Consider the following 12923-nt stretch of genomic DNA (forward strand, 5'->3'; position numbering starts at 1 on the left):
ATCCGTAGAAGCTGTCGGTAATTTCACTTTGAGCATGAACACGGTACCCTTTGAATGGAAGCTCCGCATACTTGCGATGCTCCCAGGACATACCATTTTCTAGCCCTATTTCTGTTAGCTTCTCACCCTTCACCCTCTAAAATATCACCTTGGGGCTTATCAGCCTTGTCAGGAGTCTATACAAAAGGCGATTTCCCCAGCTTCTTTCTTTCGAAAAGAAGGGAAACTTCCCAGCGTTAACATGTGGCAAAAAGAGAAAAAGCCTGTTTGGTCTGCCCTCCCCGGCTGCTGCTACCTTGCAGTTTATGACACACAGATAGAGGGAGGTCTGAAGAAATGAATAAGAGGCAGAGAGCAATTCCATCCGCGTGGAAACCAGGAGTCCCACGGCGCGGCCGCTCTCCTTACTTTCTTTCCTGTGCGGTTGCTTGCGTGTGACTCCGCGAGAGGCTGGTGAATGATTTCTCAGTGCGTGCCTCATTGAGGCCAGCTGCACCCTGAGGGAGTCACTCAGCGCAGCGGCTGGCGGAGGACACCCGCACGGACCTCGCTCTACGCTCGCCTGCGGTTTGAGAAGTCAGCAACAAAAATCAAATTACTATCATATTATGCTGGTGGAAGCTCTCGAAGAAGGGCCTCTACCCCGGCTTAAATACTATGAGAAATGCAGCAAGTCGTACGACAGCGAAGTGTGTCTGGTGTGTGGACCCTGAAGATAAATGTAAGTTCTTACGCTGCTCTATTTTACTGCTGTGTAATTTTCTTTCCGGCTTGAAGTCATGCTTGGCCAAGATGCAATCATTTCCATGAGAATTTCTAATGTGGAAAGTTGGCTGCTAATCTTTGCTTACGGCTTTTCTTTCTTTAATTAACTAAGCAACATAACACCTGCTGAAATTCCTGACTGCAGCTGTGACAATTCAGCTTAATACAGACTGAGAACTATATAACCCAAAGTACATCCAGTTACTACGGAATTAACACTGGATGTATGTATTTTTAATTGACTCTGCTGATGTAAAATGCGCACAGCCCCGCAGTTCTGGACTGCATGCTCTTTCAATACTGCTGTGGTTAAGCTAGTGTGAGCCGCATAAGCAAAAGAATGGGATACAGCTAAAAGAGATTCTTGGCAGTTACAAAACTTTTCTTTTTTGGCCAGGACCACGTTTTTCTCCCCGAATGCTCAAAACTCTGCAGCCTCTATGCTAAAAGTTCATTCTGCCTTTTTCACCTTGCTTGGGAGGAAACACAGAACCAAGCAGTGGACTCTGCTAAAATTGAGAAGGAAGAAAACATAGAGAGCGATTGCAGGTTTTTAACTCTTCTTGTAATAATGGGAGGGGAGGAGCCAGCAAAGGAACCCAGCTTCACTGTGACAGAGTGTGGGGACATACAGATGGATGGTGAGAAGAGGTTATAATTTGTTCATTTTTCTGTATTTCATCTGTGGAAAGTTCTGGCTTAGCCATGGATATTCTTTGTGATCAAAACACTTCTTTGAGCTTGACTCCGAACTCCTTAAGTCAATTCAATGATGACACAAGGCTCTACAATCACGATTTTAACCCGGGAGAAGCTAACACTTCCGATGCATTTAACTGGACAGTGGACTCTGAAAATCGAACAAACCTTTCCTGTGAAGGCTGCCTCTCACCACCGTGTTACTCCTTACTTCATCTCCAAGAAAAAAACTGGTCTGCTTTGCTGACAGCTGTCGTGATTATCCTAACCATTGCTGGAAACGTACTCGTCATCATGGCAGTGTCCCTAGAGAAAAAGCTGCAGAACGCCACCAACTACTTCCTGATGTCACTTGCCATAGCTGATATGCTGCTGGGCTTCCTTGTGATGCCCGTGTCCATGCTAACGATCCTGTATGGTGAGTGGCATTAGTTCCCCAGCTGTATCCACACCGGTATTGACAGCATGTGCATGCCATTAGCAGACCAGCAGGGGCTCAGGGGACAAACTGTAATTGGAAGGCTTTCGTTATAGACTAGGGTCCACCATGTTACTCTACTTACTGAAATTTTACCCTTACAATGGGATTTCACACATGAAAAATTCAGGCAACATATTATCTGTGATCACTGAAGAGTTTTGTGCTTTAAAACACGTGCATTTTAGGTAGAGACAGAATTATAAAGTCTTGTGCTTTAAAACACGTACATTTGCTGCAGAAATACTAATAAGTGCCCAATACAGTCATAAAGCAATAACTTACCTGTCCTTTGGAATCCTCTTGATTTTCCCTCCTTTGTATCCCCGTACAAATCTTCGGGGCTTCAGGACAGAAGCATTTTATCTTTGCCACACAGTTTTCAGCACTTCTCAAGGAGTGAGAAAACCTTCCCAATTACCTTGAGACATTTGCAGAGGGAACATCATTGGTGCAGTGGGTTTAATGCTGAAATATGCTGAGTCTCCATTAGAATAAATGAATTACTCCAGTTTTAATTGTTCCCTGCCCAAAGAAGCTAATTTGGAAATACGCCTTTGAATTATACCCTCAACTCTTTTAAAAATGCATATGCATAAACTCATCCCGTCTGGTTTGGAGGAGGATGGAAAACAAATGGAAAGAGATTAATCTTGCTTTCTTCTCAACAGAGTTTGAAACAGTCAAACCTCTCAGCAAGTCAGCAAACACTGGGACGGCTTCAGCGGGGAGCAGAATGTGATATTGTTTCCAAACTATGAGTAATACAGCCAGATTCTTCCTTAAAAAAGAGAGAGAATACGGAGACTACTGACACACACGTAATCAGCTGTCACCCCGAGCTTAGAGACAGGTTATGAGAGGTATCTGTAAGAGGGGATTTTCTGGCCAAATCTTAGATGGAGGCTAAAAAATATCAACCCAGCCCCGCGAAGTGTGAAGGGGGAAGAAGGTGAGCGACAGAGAGCAGCCAGCAGTTTACGAAGGCCAGCCCCCGCTTGCCCGCTCAAATACCACCACCAGGATGATTTCACTAAATCGCCTGTTATCTCCCGGACATTCTAAACTGGTTCTGGCTTCCCAAAACCCTGCTCCCTTTGGAGGCAAACTTCAGAGGGCAGAGGATGTAACTCAGAGCCCGGCACGTCCGGAAACCAAAACCCTAGCGAGAGGGCGGGGTGATCCTGAGCGACGCGAGTCAGCGGGTGTGGACAGGTTCGGCGTGTAACGGCGCCCCCTGGCGGCCGCCGCGCTCGGCGAGCAGCGGGTTCCTGCCCGGGGTTCGCCTCTTCAGGGGTTTGCTCTCCTACCTCCCCCACTGCGGGGCGTGGAGCCCTCTCCTCCGAGGAAGTACCCCCGTCTTCATCCCCGCCGCAGAAACCGCAACTGAGGCCCGCGGCTCCCTCCTTGCAGAGAAAAGTCCTCCAAGGGCCAAGATCAGTTCCGAACAGGCAGAATGTGGCTTCCTCTCAGGCGCTACTGAGGAAAAGGGTCTCGTTTTAGCTCAAGCTCTTTGCAAATAATCAGAGTGGAAGGCACTAGCTAAGTTAGGCTTATATTCTGCCCTTTAGGTTTCTAAATATCCACGTCGGCAGTTTTGGTAGACAGAGCACGTTTGCGTATGGAAGGTCTGCTCAGCTTTGTGGCTCTGCATTTTCAGGTAGAAAATGTGGTCTGTAGAAAATTTTCCTTCTCACCTACACATACATCGAGCACCATTGCTTACACTTACCAAAACTAATTAAGGTTTATATGAACGTTTGAACGTTTGAGCCCCCTCCAAAACAAACAAAACCAGGACAATTTGCTCATGCCCATAAGACATATTCTATCTTCCTGAAACAGGTGACCTCCTGCCTGTTCTCGTTGGAATCTGGGAAGCTTTAAACCACCTGGATGCTCACAGTCCAAGTCCTGCTACCATCCTCCTACCGTCCCAACGTTGTTGTCTCATAGCGACCCTATAGGACAGGGTCGAATTGCCCCATAGGGCTTCTGAGGCTGTAATCTTTACGGACGTAGACTGGCACATCTTACTCCCGCCAAGTGGCTGGTGGGTTCCAAGATCCGGTTAGCAGCTGAGCGCTTTAACCACTATGCCACCAGGGCTCCCTTTCTACCCTGTAGAGATTGTGATTTTACTGGCCTGGGGTTTGATCAATGGTTTAAAGCTCCTCAGTCGATTCTAATGTGCAGCGAGGGATTAAACGGCTGTGGCTCTCCAAGTGTGGGCCTTGAACAGCTGCATCAGCAATGCCTGGGAATTTAGAAATGCAAATTATCCAGCCCTACCCCAGACCTACTGAGCAGGAACTTGGGGATGGGGTCTAGATGTCTGTTTTAAAAAGCCCGCTGGTTAAGAGCTACAGCTGCTGACCTTGGCTGCTAACCAAAAGGTGGCAGTTGGAATCCACCAGCCGCTTCTTGGACTCCATGCGGCAGTTCTGCTCTGTACTATAGGGTTGCTAGGAGTCGGAATGGACTTGATGGCAGCGAGTCCAGGGGATTGTGATGCCTGCTAAAGTAGGAGAACCACCGCCCTGAAACAAAAGCGTTTGTGCTTTTCATCAAGGTTTTCTTCAGATTTTTCCCACAACCCGTAATTTAAGTTTAACACCAAAAAGTAGTGTTAGGTAATCCCGTATTTTTCATTTTTACGAATAGAGATGTAGTCCCAATCTGGATTTTCAGTCACTCATTCATTGACACCAATACCATTTATTGAGAGACTACGGTGGGCCTTCACTATGTGAAGCTAAGCAGTTATAACAATGACTAAGGGATGGAGAAATAGAAGTGAATAAGCAATAACAGTACAATTTAAGAGGCGCTTCAATAGAGAAGCCCAAAACCCTTCACAAATTCTGACCTAAGTCATTAAAAATAATAGTAAAAGTAGGCTTTGCTAGGCAGAAAAGAGAGAGAGAAATGCTGAAGAGGGAGCAGGGTGAGTTAACCCCACCACGTAGACATAATTTCAGCCACTAGAAATGTTCACACCTTGTACCCATCAGCTCATGGACTCACTAGGTGTGTAGAGTAGAGCTGTTCCATAAGGTTTTCAAGATTGTGACCCTTCGGATACAGATCTCCAGACCTTTCTTCAAGGCATCTCTGGGTGGGTTCGAACAGCCATCCTTTCAGTTAGTAGTCAAACATTAACCATTTCCAGGGTCTCCGTGAGTCAGAATCGACTCCACAGCAATGGATTTGGTTTTGAGTTTTGGTATTTATCAGCCAGTGTACTTTTAGTATAGTTAAGTACAGTTGCTATTAGGCTTTTTTTCAAATATTGAAAATACCTTGCTGCCCATTGCCACCTATGCAAGATGGAAACGGTTGTCACAAGGTATAATCCATACTCTGACACAAACCTTCTGCCTGGTAGGGTACCGGTGGCCTCTGCCAAGCAAGCTGTGCGCAGTCTGGATCTACCTGGACGTGCTCTTCTCCACCGCCTCCATCATGCACCTTTGCGCCATCTCACTGGACCGCTACGTCGCCATCCAGAACCCAATCCATCACAGCCGCTTCAACTCCAGAACAAAGGCCTTTCTGAAAATAATTGCTGTTTGGACCATCTCGGTCGGTAAGTGGGAACCACGTTTCACGGTCTTACTCAACATGATGGTTCCTTGCTTTCCATGTGGAGACTTGTTCTGTGTGTTGCACTAAAACCTGACATTCAGAATGTATTGTTTTGTTTGTTGCAAGATATGTTACAATGTAGTAATTATCAGATTTGCTTGAGGAAAGAAAATGTCTGTTTATGGCACTGGCTGACAGCATAAGTTTGTATTACTTTGCACAGGTAGGAATATAGACATCAATAGAGACGAAATCCAGGATAACCGTGCCATAGCCACTTCCTAAGACGTTTTCCTCATCTCTTACTTTCAAACTCACTGCTGTAAATCCTGGGCTTCCCAGAGACCTCAGCCTTTGAAAACCACTGGACTTATGGGCAATATGAGGATGGATCAGTTGCCATCAAGTCAATTTCAACTCATGGCAACGCCATGTGCGTCACAGTAGAACTGTGCTCCATAGGGTTTTTGGTGGCTGATTTTTCAGCAGATCACCAGACCTTTCTTCCAACGCACAGCAGGGCAGACTTGAACCGCCAACCTTTCAGTGAACGACCGAGTGCATTAGTTGTTTGCATCAATATGAGGATGTTGTTGTTACGTGCCGTCGAGTTTGCTCTGACTCATGGCAACCTTATCTATAACAGAACAAAGCGTTGCCCAGTCTTGTGCCATCCTCACAATTGTTGGTACGTTTGAGTCCATTGTTGTGGTTATTGTGTCAGTCCATCTCATTGAGGGTTCCCCTCTTTTCACTGACCCTCCACTTTATAAAACCTGGTCTTTCCTGATGACTTGTCCAAAGTAAGCAAGCTGAAGTCTTGCCATCCTCGCTTCTAAGGAGCATTCTGGTTATATTTTTTCTATGACTGGCTTGTTCGCTCTTCTGACAGTCCTGTTGTTGTTAGGTGCCGCTGAGTTGACTTTGACTCATAGCGACCCCATGTGACAGAGTAGAACTGCCCCATAAGGTCTTCTAAGGCTGTAATCTTTTATGGGCACAGATCACCAGGTCTTTCCCCAAGGAGCCGCTGAGTGGGTTAGAACCCCCAACCTTTTGGTTAGCAACCAAGCACTTAGCTGTTGCACACCAGGGCTCCTTCTGGCAGTCCTACAGACTGCTATACTAGAGAATACCAGGCCTCCTGGGCTAGAGAGAGGGATCCGGCACTGCAGTTCTCAGGGACAAGATGAGGATAGAGGAAGGTGGCAGGGTTTGCTCAGGGGCCAGACGTCTCAACCTGCCCAGGGCATCTGCAGTCCTTCCTCCTGTTAGGACTCCACATGCCAGAGGTTTTCAGCCCACTTCCATTGGGGTGATTCCCCACATTTACCTCTGGCCAGTACTGAGCTTCTGTTACACACCAGACAGCCACGAAAGCCCAGGTGATGGAAGCGAGGGCGGCAGCTTCCTGGCAGCTAAGTCAATTGCACCTGTCACTTCAGCAGGCCTGATTTGTAACCACAGATTCCCTGAGATTCATTGCAGAGTCACAGAGCTTTTCAGGAAGAAATGTTGCTCCTGCTTAAGGCTGCATGGGGGCCAGTATCTGCTTTGCTGTTGTTGTTAGGTGCCGTCAAGTCGGTTCCGACTCGTAACGACCCTGTGTACAACAGAACGAAACACTTCCCAGTCCTGTGCCATCCTCACAGTTGTTATACTTGAGCCCATTGTTGCAGCCACTGTGTCAGGCCATCTCGTTGAGGGTCTTCCTCTTTTTCGCTGACCCTCTACTTTACCAAGCATGATGCCCTTCTTCAGGCACTGATCCATCCTGATAACATGTCCAAAGTATGTAAGATGTAATCTTGCCATCCTCACTTCTAAGGAGCATTCTGGCTGTACTTCTTCCAAGACAAATTAGTTCGTTCTTTTGGCAGTCCATGGTATATTCAGTATTCTTCACCAACACCACAATTCAAAGGCATCAATTCTTCTTCGATCTTCCTTATTCATAGTCCAGCTTTCACATGCATATGAGGTGATTGAAAATACCATGGTTTGGGTCAGGCGGATCTGCTAGTGTGAGAGAATATGAGATTTGATGGCAGGCTTGAAATCAGGTAGTTATGAGTCTACCTACAGGTCTGTGATAAGAATAATACAAATGAATATAGCAAACACAATAATATGGTATCTTGACTTTTTTAGTTCCTATTGTTTACTTTGCTGCTAAACCTACAATCTGCAGAGTAGGTGGGCCCATTTTACAGATGAGGAAACTGAGCTTCAAAAAGTGAAGTGACTTGTGCAAGCTCTCACAGCAAGGATTTTGTTTGATTATCATGGGAACACTAACAAATGACACTTGTATGATCTGCATATTTTGAAAGCAATCTTGTCTACTTTCTACTTTGAACTTCGCCTTGCAGCGTGAGGAGGACAGAACGGAAGATCTTTTTTTTTTTTTTTTTTCCCTAATTTGCTGTATTAGGGAACCCACACAGAGCGTTTTTGTCTTGCTAGGTTACATCTCCAATTAGCAGCAGGGCTAGGACTCTATATTTCTGGCGCCAAGCCCTGCTCTTTCTGCTGGGTGCACCACCTCCCTTCGGAAACAGTTTTTGCTTCAAGGAAATGCTTGTGCTTTCTGGGTCTGTTCGATCTTGGGCTCATTCTACTGGGAGCAAGAGAATGAAAGCCCAGCGGTTCCCAATCCCAGCTGCACAAGAACCCCCTGGGGAACATTCTGATTTAATTGGTCCAGGGTGAGGCCACGTGATTCTAAGGTGCAGCCAGGGTAAAAGTCCACTGAGACAGATTGTCAGAGAGGGAGATGTGATTAACAAAAGAGGGCCGGGAATAATGCATATGAAATAAGCAAAGCTATCGGCAGATGTACTCTAGTCTTCCTCCATACACTGTCCTGACAGTGGGACACCTTATCCCAGCCATGTGGACTCCCCCATCTTACCAAACCCTTTGCCATTGAGTCAATTTCAACTCACTGCACCCCATGTGGAACAGAGTAGAACTGCTCCACAGGATTTCCTTGGCTGTAATCTGAAAAAGAGCAAATCACTAGGCCTTTCTTCTGTGGTACCATGGGTGGGTTGGAACCACCAACCTTTAGGTTAGTAGTCACACTCAAACTATTTGTGCCACATAGGGGCCTTTTCCCCAGTCCCTGGGTGATGCAAACAGTTAAGCGCTTGTCTACTAACCAAAAGGTTGGTGGTTTGAACCCACCCAGGGTGCCTCGGAGGAAAGGTCTGGTGATCTCCTTCCCCCATCTTAGTCAAGCTTAATTTTAGCAATAATAGTAATGGCTAAGTTTCTGAGTGCCTACTTCAGACCTAGTAGTACACAAAGCACTTTACGGAAAATAAGCTGCAGAGAAGTAAGATTGCAGAGAATGATATAGCTCATAAGCAGGAGTCAACCCAGGTCAATCTAACTCCAAATTCCATGTCCTTTCTACTGTGCTACCTGCCCAATGAAGCAGTCTGCCTCCCGGCTCTTTCCAGCTGTCACCCAGGGGGCGGGCAGGCGGGAATGGCTGTGGATGTGCTATTCAAGGGTCATCATTTATCCATTGGGCCAAGAAACTTTTAAGTCTTGTCTTAGTTATCTAGTGCTATAACAGAACCACCACAAGGGGATAGCTTTAATAAACAGAAATTTATTTTCTCACAGTTTAGGAGGCTAGAAGTCTGAATTCCGGGCGCCACCTCTAGGGGAAGCCTTTCTTTCTCTGAGGGCTCTGAGGAAAGGTCCTTGTCTCTTCTCAGCGTCTGTTTCTGAGTTCCTTGGTGATCTTCACGTGGTGTGGCATCTGTCTTCCCCATCTCTGCTTGCTTGCCTGGTTGCTTGCTCAAGCTGCTCTTTTGTGTCTCAAAGGAGATTTACTTAAGACACACCCTACACTAATACACACTCATTAACATATCAAGGAAAACCCATTCCCAAATGGGATTATAACCATAGGCATAGGGGTTAGGATTTACAACACATGTTTGGGGGGGGTGGGGACACAATTCAATCCATAGGATGTATCTACTGTGTGCTTGGCACTGTATATACTAGTATGACTAAGATATGCATTCAAAGATCTCACAGGGAAGTAAGGAAACATATAAGAAAAACAAAACATATAGGGCTCTATACCAGACATCTGAGTGGTGCACGGCAGGGGAGGGCATAAGTGGTGTGATGGTTATCTTTGTGTGTCAACTTGACTGGGCCATGATTCTCAGTGGTTTACAGTTATGTAATGGTGTAGTTATCCTCCATTTTGTGATATAATATAATCACCTCCATGATGTGATCTGATGTGATCAACCAACTAGTTGTAAGGGGAGTTTCCTTGGAGGTGTGGCCTGCATTTAATATATATGGATATTCTGGCAAAGCTTCCTGGCTTTTGCTCGCTCTGGATCCTGCATCCAGCTCATCATCATCTAACCTCTGGTTCCTGGGACTTGAGACTGCAGCCTGCTCTATTGCCTGAATCTTGGATTCGTCAGGCTCGATAGCCTGTGAGCTAGCAGCCTGCCATCTAATCTGCTGATCTTGGGTTTATCAGCCCTTGCAGCCTCCAGCCTGACACCTGACCCACAGACTTGGGACTTGCCAGCCTCTATAGCCGTGCTTCACTGGTTTTGCTTCTCTAAAGAACCCAGCCTAAAATGGGTGGTAAATGTAAAAAAGAAAAAGTCAATTCTAATCAAGGAACTGAAAAGGTTTAAGGCAAATATTCTCCTGTATTTCCTTCTAGTTTTTCTGTTTCTATTGTTATTTTGTTTGTCATTTGGTTTTGGGGTTGTGGTTTTTGTTTTAATTTAGAATCTTAGTCCAGCTAGAATTTATTTTTGTATATGGCCTGACTTGTTTTACTCCACCAGTCATTAAAGTCTTAGCAACATCTATCGATATAATCACCGTCTTTTCCCCCTTTAGTTTGTTGATATACTCCAATTTTTGATAGATTTTGAAGTATTTCAAAAGAGTAGTTCACTAGTCTTACATTCCTGGGAGATATCCATAAGTAAAATTGGACTTGGCTGATTTTTTTGGTTGGTTAGTTGATTCATTATTCTTACCAAGTTTCTTTTGCTAACTTTATTAAATGAATTTGGGAGGTTTTCCTTTTATCCCTCTATGGCCTAGAACATCTAGGTCCCTGCATGGTGCAAATGGTTCAACCACTAACCTAAAGGCTGGTGGTTTGAACCCACCTAACAGTGCTGCAGAAGGGAGGCCTAGCCAAGAAGATCCTATGGGGCAGTTCTACTCTGTAACGCATGGGGTCACCATGAGTTGGAATTGACTCCACAGCAACATGTATGGTTTTTTTTATGTTGTAGAACTAGTTGACGTAAGTAAAAATGATATGCTCTTTTAAGGCAACATAGCACTCAGTTCTAAATTTCTCTTATTCTAGTGCCTTTGTAAATGGTACTTTTAATTACATCTCCAACCTCTTCAATTGTTATTAATTTGTTTACATTTTTTACCTCTTCTTGTGTTATTAGCTGCATACAATTTTCAATTATTAGCTCTTGTATTGATACTTTTATCATTATTAAATGTTTCACTTTATTTCTAGTGATGCTTCTTGCCTTAACATCTACTTCATCTGATATTAGTATAGGTATACAGGTTTTCATTTGGTTATCATTTTCAGAATGTATCTTATTCCATCTAATTACTTTCAAACTTTCTGTGACTTTATGTTTAAAGTGTGTGCTTATAAGTAGCATATAAAGTTTCATTTTGTTTTTATCCAATTAATCAATCTTTGTCTTTTAATTGGTGCATTTGATCCATTTAAACTTAATGTAATTGTAAATATATTTGGGTTTCATCTACCCTCTTACAATTTGCTTTCTATATTCCATTTTCTCTCCATTCTTGCCTTCTTTTGGAATAATCAAGAATGAATTATTAATTCATTATTCTTTATAAGTTTGTTAGGTATTCATTCTTTTAATATCCTTTTAGTGATTACAGCATTCATCTTTGACCTATATATAATAATAATATAAATTAGTACTTTTAGCCCTTCTTGAGTAATACAATAACCTTAGAACACTTTAATTCCATTTACCTGCCCTTCCTCGCCCCCCCAGCCCTGTTGTCTTTTGGTAATTTTTCATGTTTTCTATTCCTGCAGGTCTTTTTAAACCCATAAGACATTATTACAATTGTTCTATGTACTTAGTATTTATTTCCCACATAGTGACACTTTCTGTTGCTGTTTATTGCCTTCTTGATTTCTGTGTTTTAGCCTGGGTTCGTGTTCCTTATTCCTGAAGAACTTCTTTAGAATATCGTTTAGTTTTCTCCCAGTCTTTGTTCTTCTAGACATTTTTATTTTGCCTTCATTTTCTGAAATGTTTCTATTTTTAATTGGGATAAAAATCACGTAACATAAAATTCACCATTTTAACTATTTTAAAGTGTACAATTCAGTGGGTTTTAGTACATTCATAATGTTGTGCAGCTATCACTACTCTTTATTTCCAATTCATTTTCCAATTTATTTTCATCACCAGAAAAAGAAACCACATACTATTAAGCAGTCACTCCCCATTTGCCTTCATTTGAAATGCATATTTTTGCTAGGTATAGAATTCAAGGTGGGCAGTCATCTTTCTTCAGCACTTTCCAAATGGCATTCCAGAATTTCTGGCATATATTATTTGTTTGTTTACTTGATTAGTTGTTTGTTTTTTAGAACTCAGCTGTGAGTCTTATTGTGGTTCCTTGGAAAGTAATGACCTCCTCCTGCTACTCCTTGCTGCTTTTAGGATTTTTCGTCTTTGCATCTTAGAAATTTCTTGTAATAGTTTTGTTTTTATCCTGCATGCAGTAAGAATTCATTCTTGGATTTGTGGCTTGATGTCTTTTGTCAGTTTGGGAAAACTCTTGACCATTATCTTTCCAAATGTTGATTGTGCCCTTTTCTCTCTCTCCCCCACTTCTGGGACTCCACTGTCATGTATCATAGAAATTTTAGTCATCTTTCTTATGACTCTTAAATGCTTTTCTACATTTTGCATCCTTTTCTCTTCCTGCTTTAGTTTAGATATTTCTATTGACTTTTCTTCTAGATCACTAATCTTTTCATCAGCTACTTTTAATCTGCCATTAAACCCATATATTACATTCTCAATTCGAGTTACTGTATTTTGGGTTCTAAAATTTTCATGTGATTCTTTTTTTTTTATGTATTCTAGTCTCTGGAATAAATTTCATGTTGTCATCTATTTTCTTAAATACTAATCACAGGTATCTGGATATCTGGATTACCTGATGATTTCTGTTATCTGGGTTTGTTTCTTACTTGTCCTGTCACTTGATATGAGGAAGGAAAAGGTGGTAGGAAATAAGGCTGGAGGGTAGGACAGGCCTCGTATGGCAGGCTAAGAAGCATGCACTGTATTCTGTC

At 43.4% G+C, this 12923-nt stretch overlaps 1 protein-coding gene across 1 annotated transcript in view; it reads left to right on the plus strand.

Annotated features, from left to right (window-relative positions):
* Positions 1-1341: 1341 nt before the first annotated feature.
* HTR2A (5-hydroxytryptamine receptor 2A) overlaps positions 1342-12923 on the plus strand; it is a 103709-nt gene continuing 92127 nt past the window's right edge. Inside the window, exons 1-2 of the mRNA XM_004376585.2 lie at positions 1342-1882; positions 5331-5531. Of these exons, the coding sequence (XP_004376642.1) occupies positions 1471-1882; positions 5331-5531 (613 nt within the window). The 5' untranslated portion in view covers positions 1342-1470. The remainder of the gene's footprint in view (positions 1883-5330; positions 5532-12923) is intronic.

The sequence above is a fragment of the Trichechus manatus genome, unplaced genomic scaffold (assembly GCF_000243295.1).
Source record: "Trichechus manatus latirostris isolate Lorelei unplaced genomic scaffold, TriManLat1.0 scaffold00044, whole genome shotgun sequence".
Lineage (NCBI taxonomy): Eukaryota > Metazoa > Chordata > Mammalia > Sirenia > Trichechidae > Trichechus > Trichechus manatus.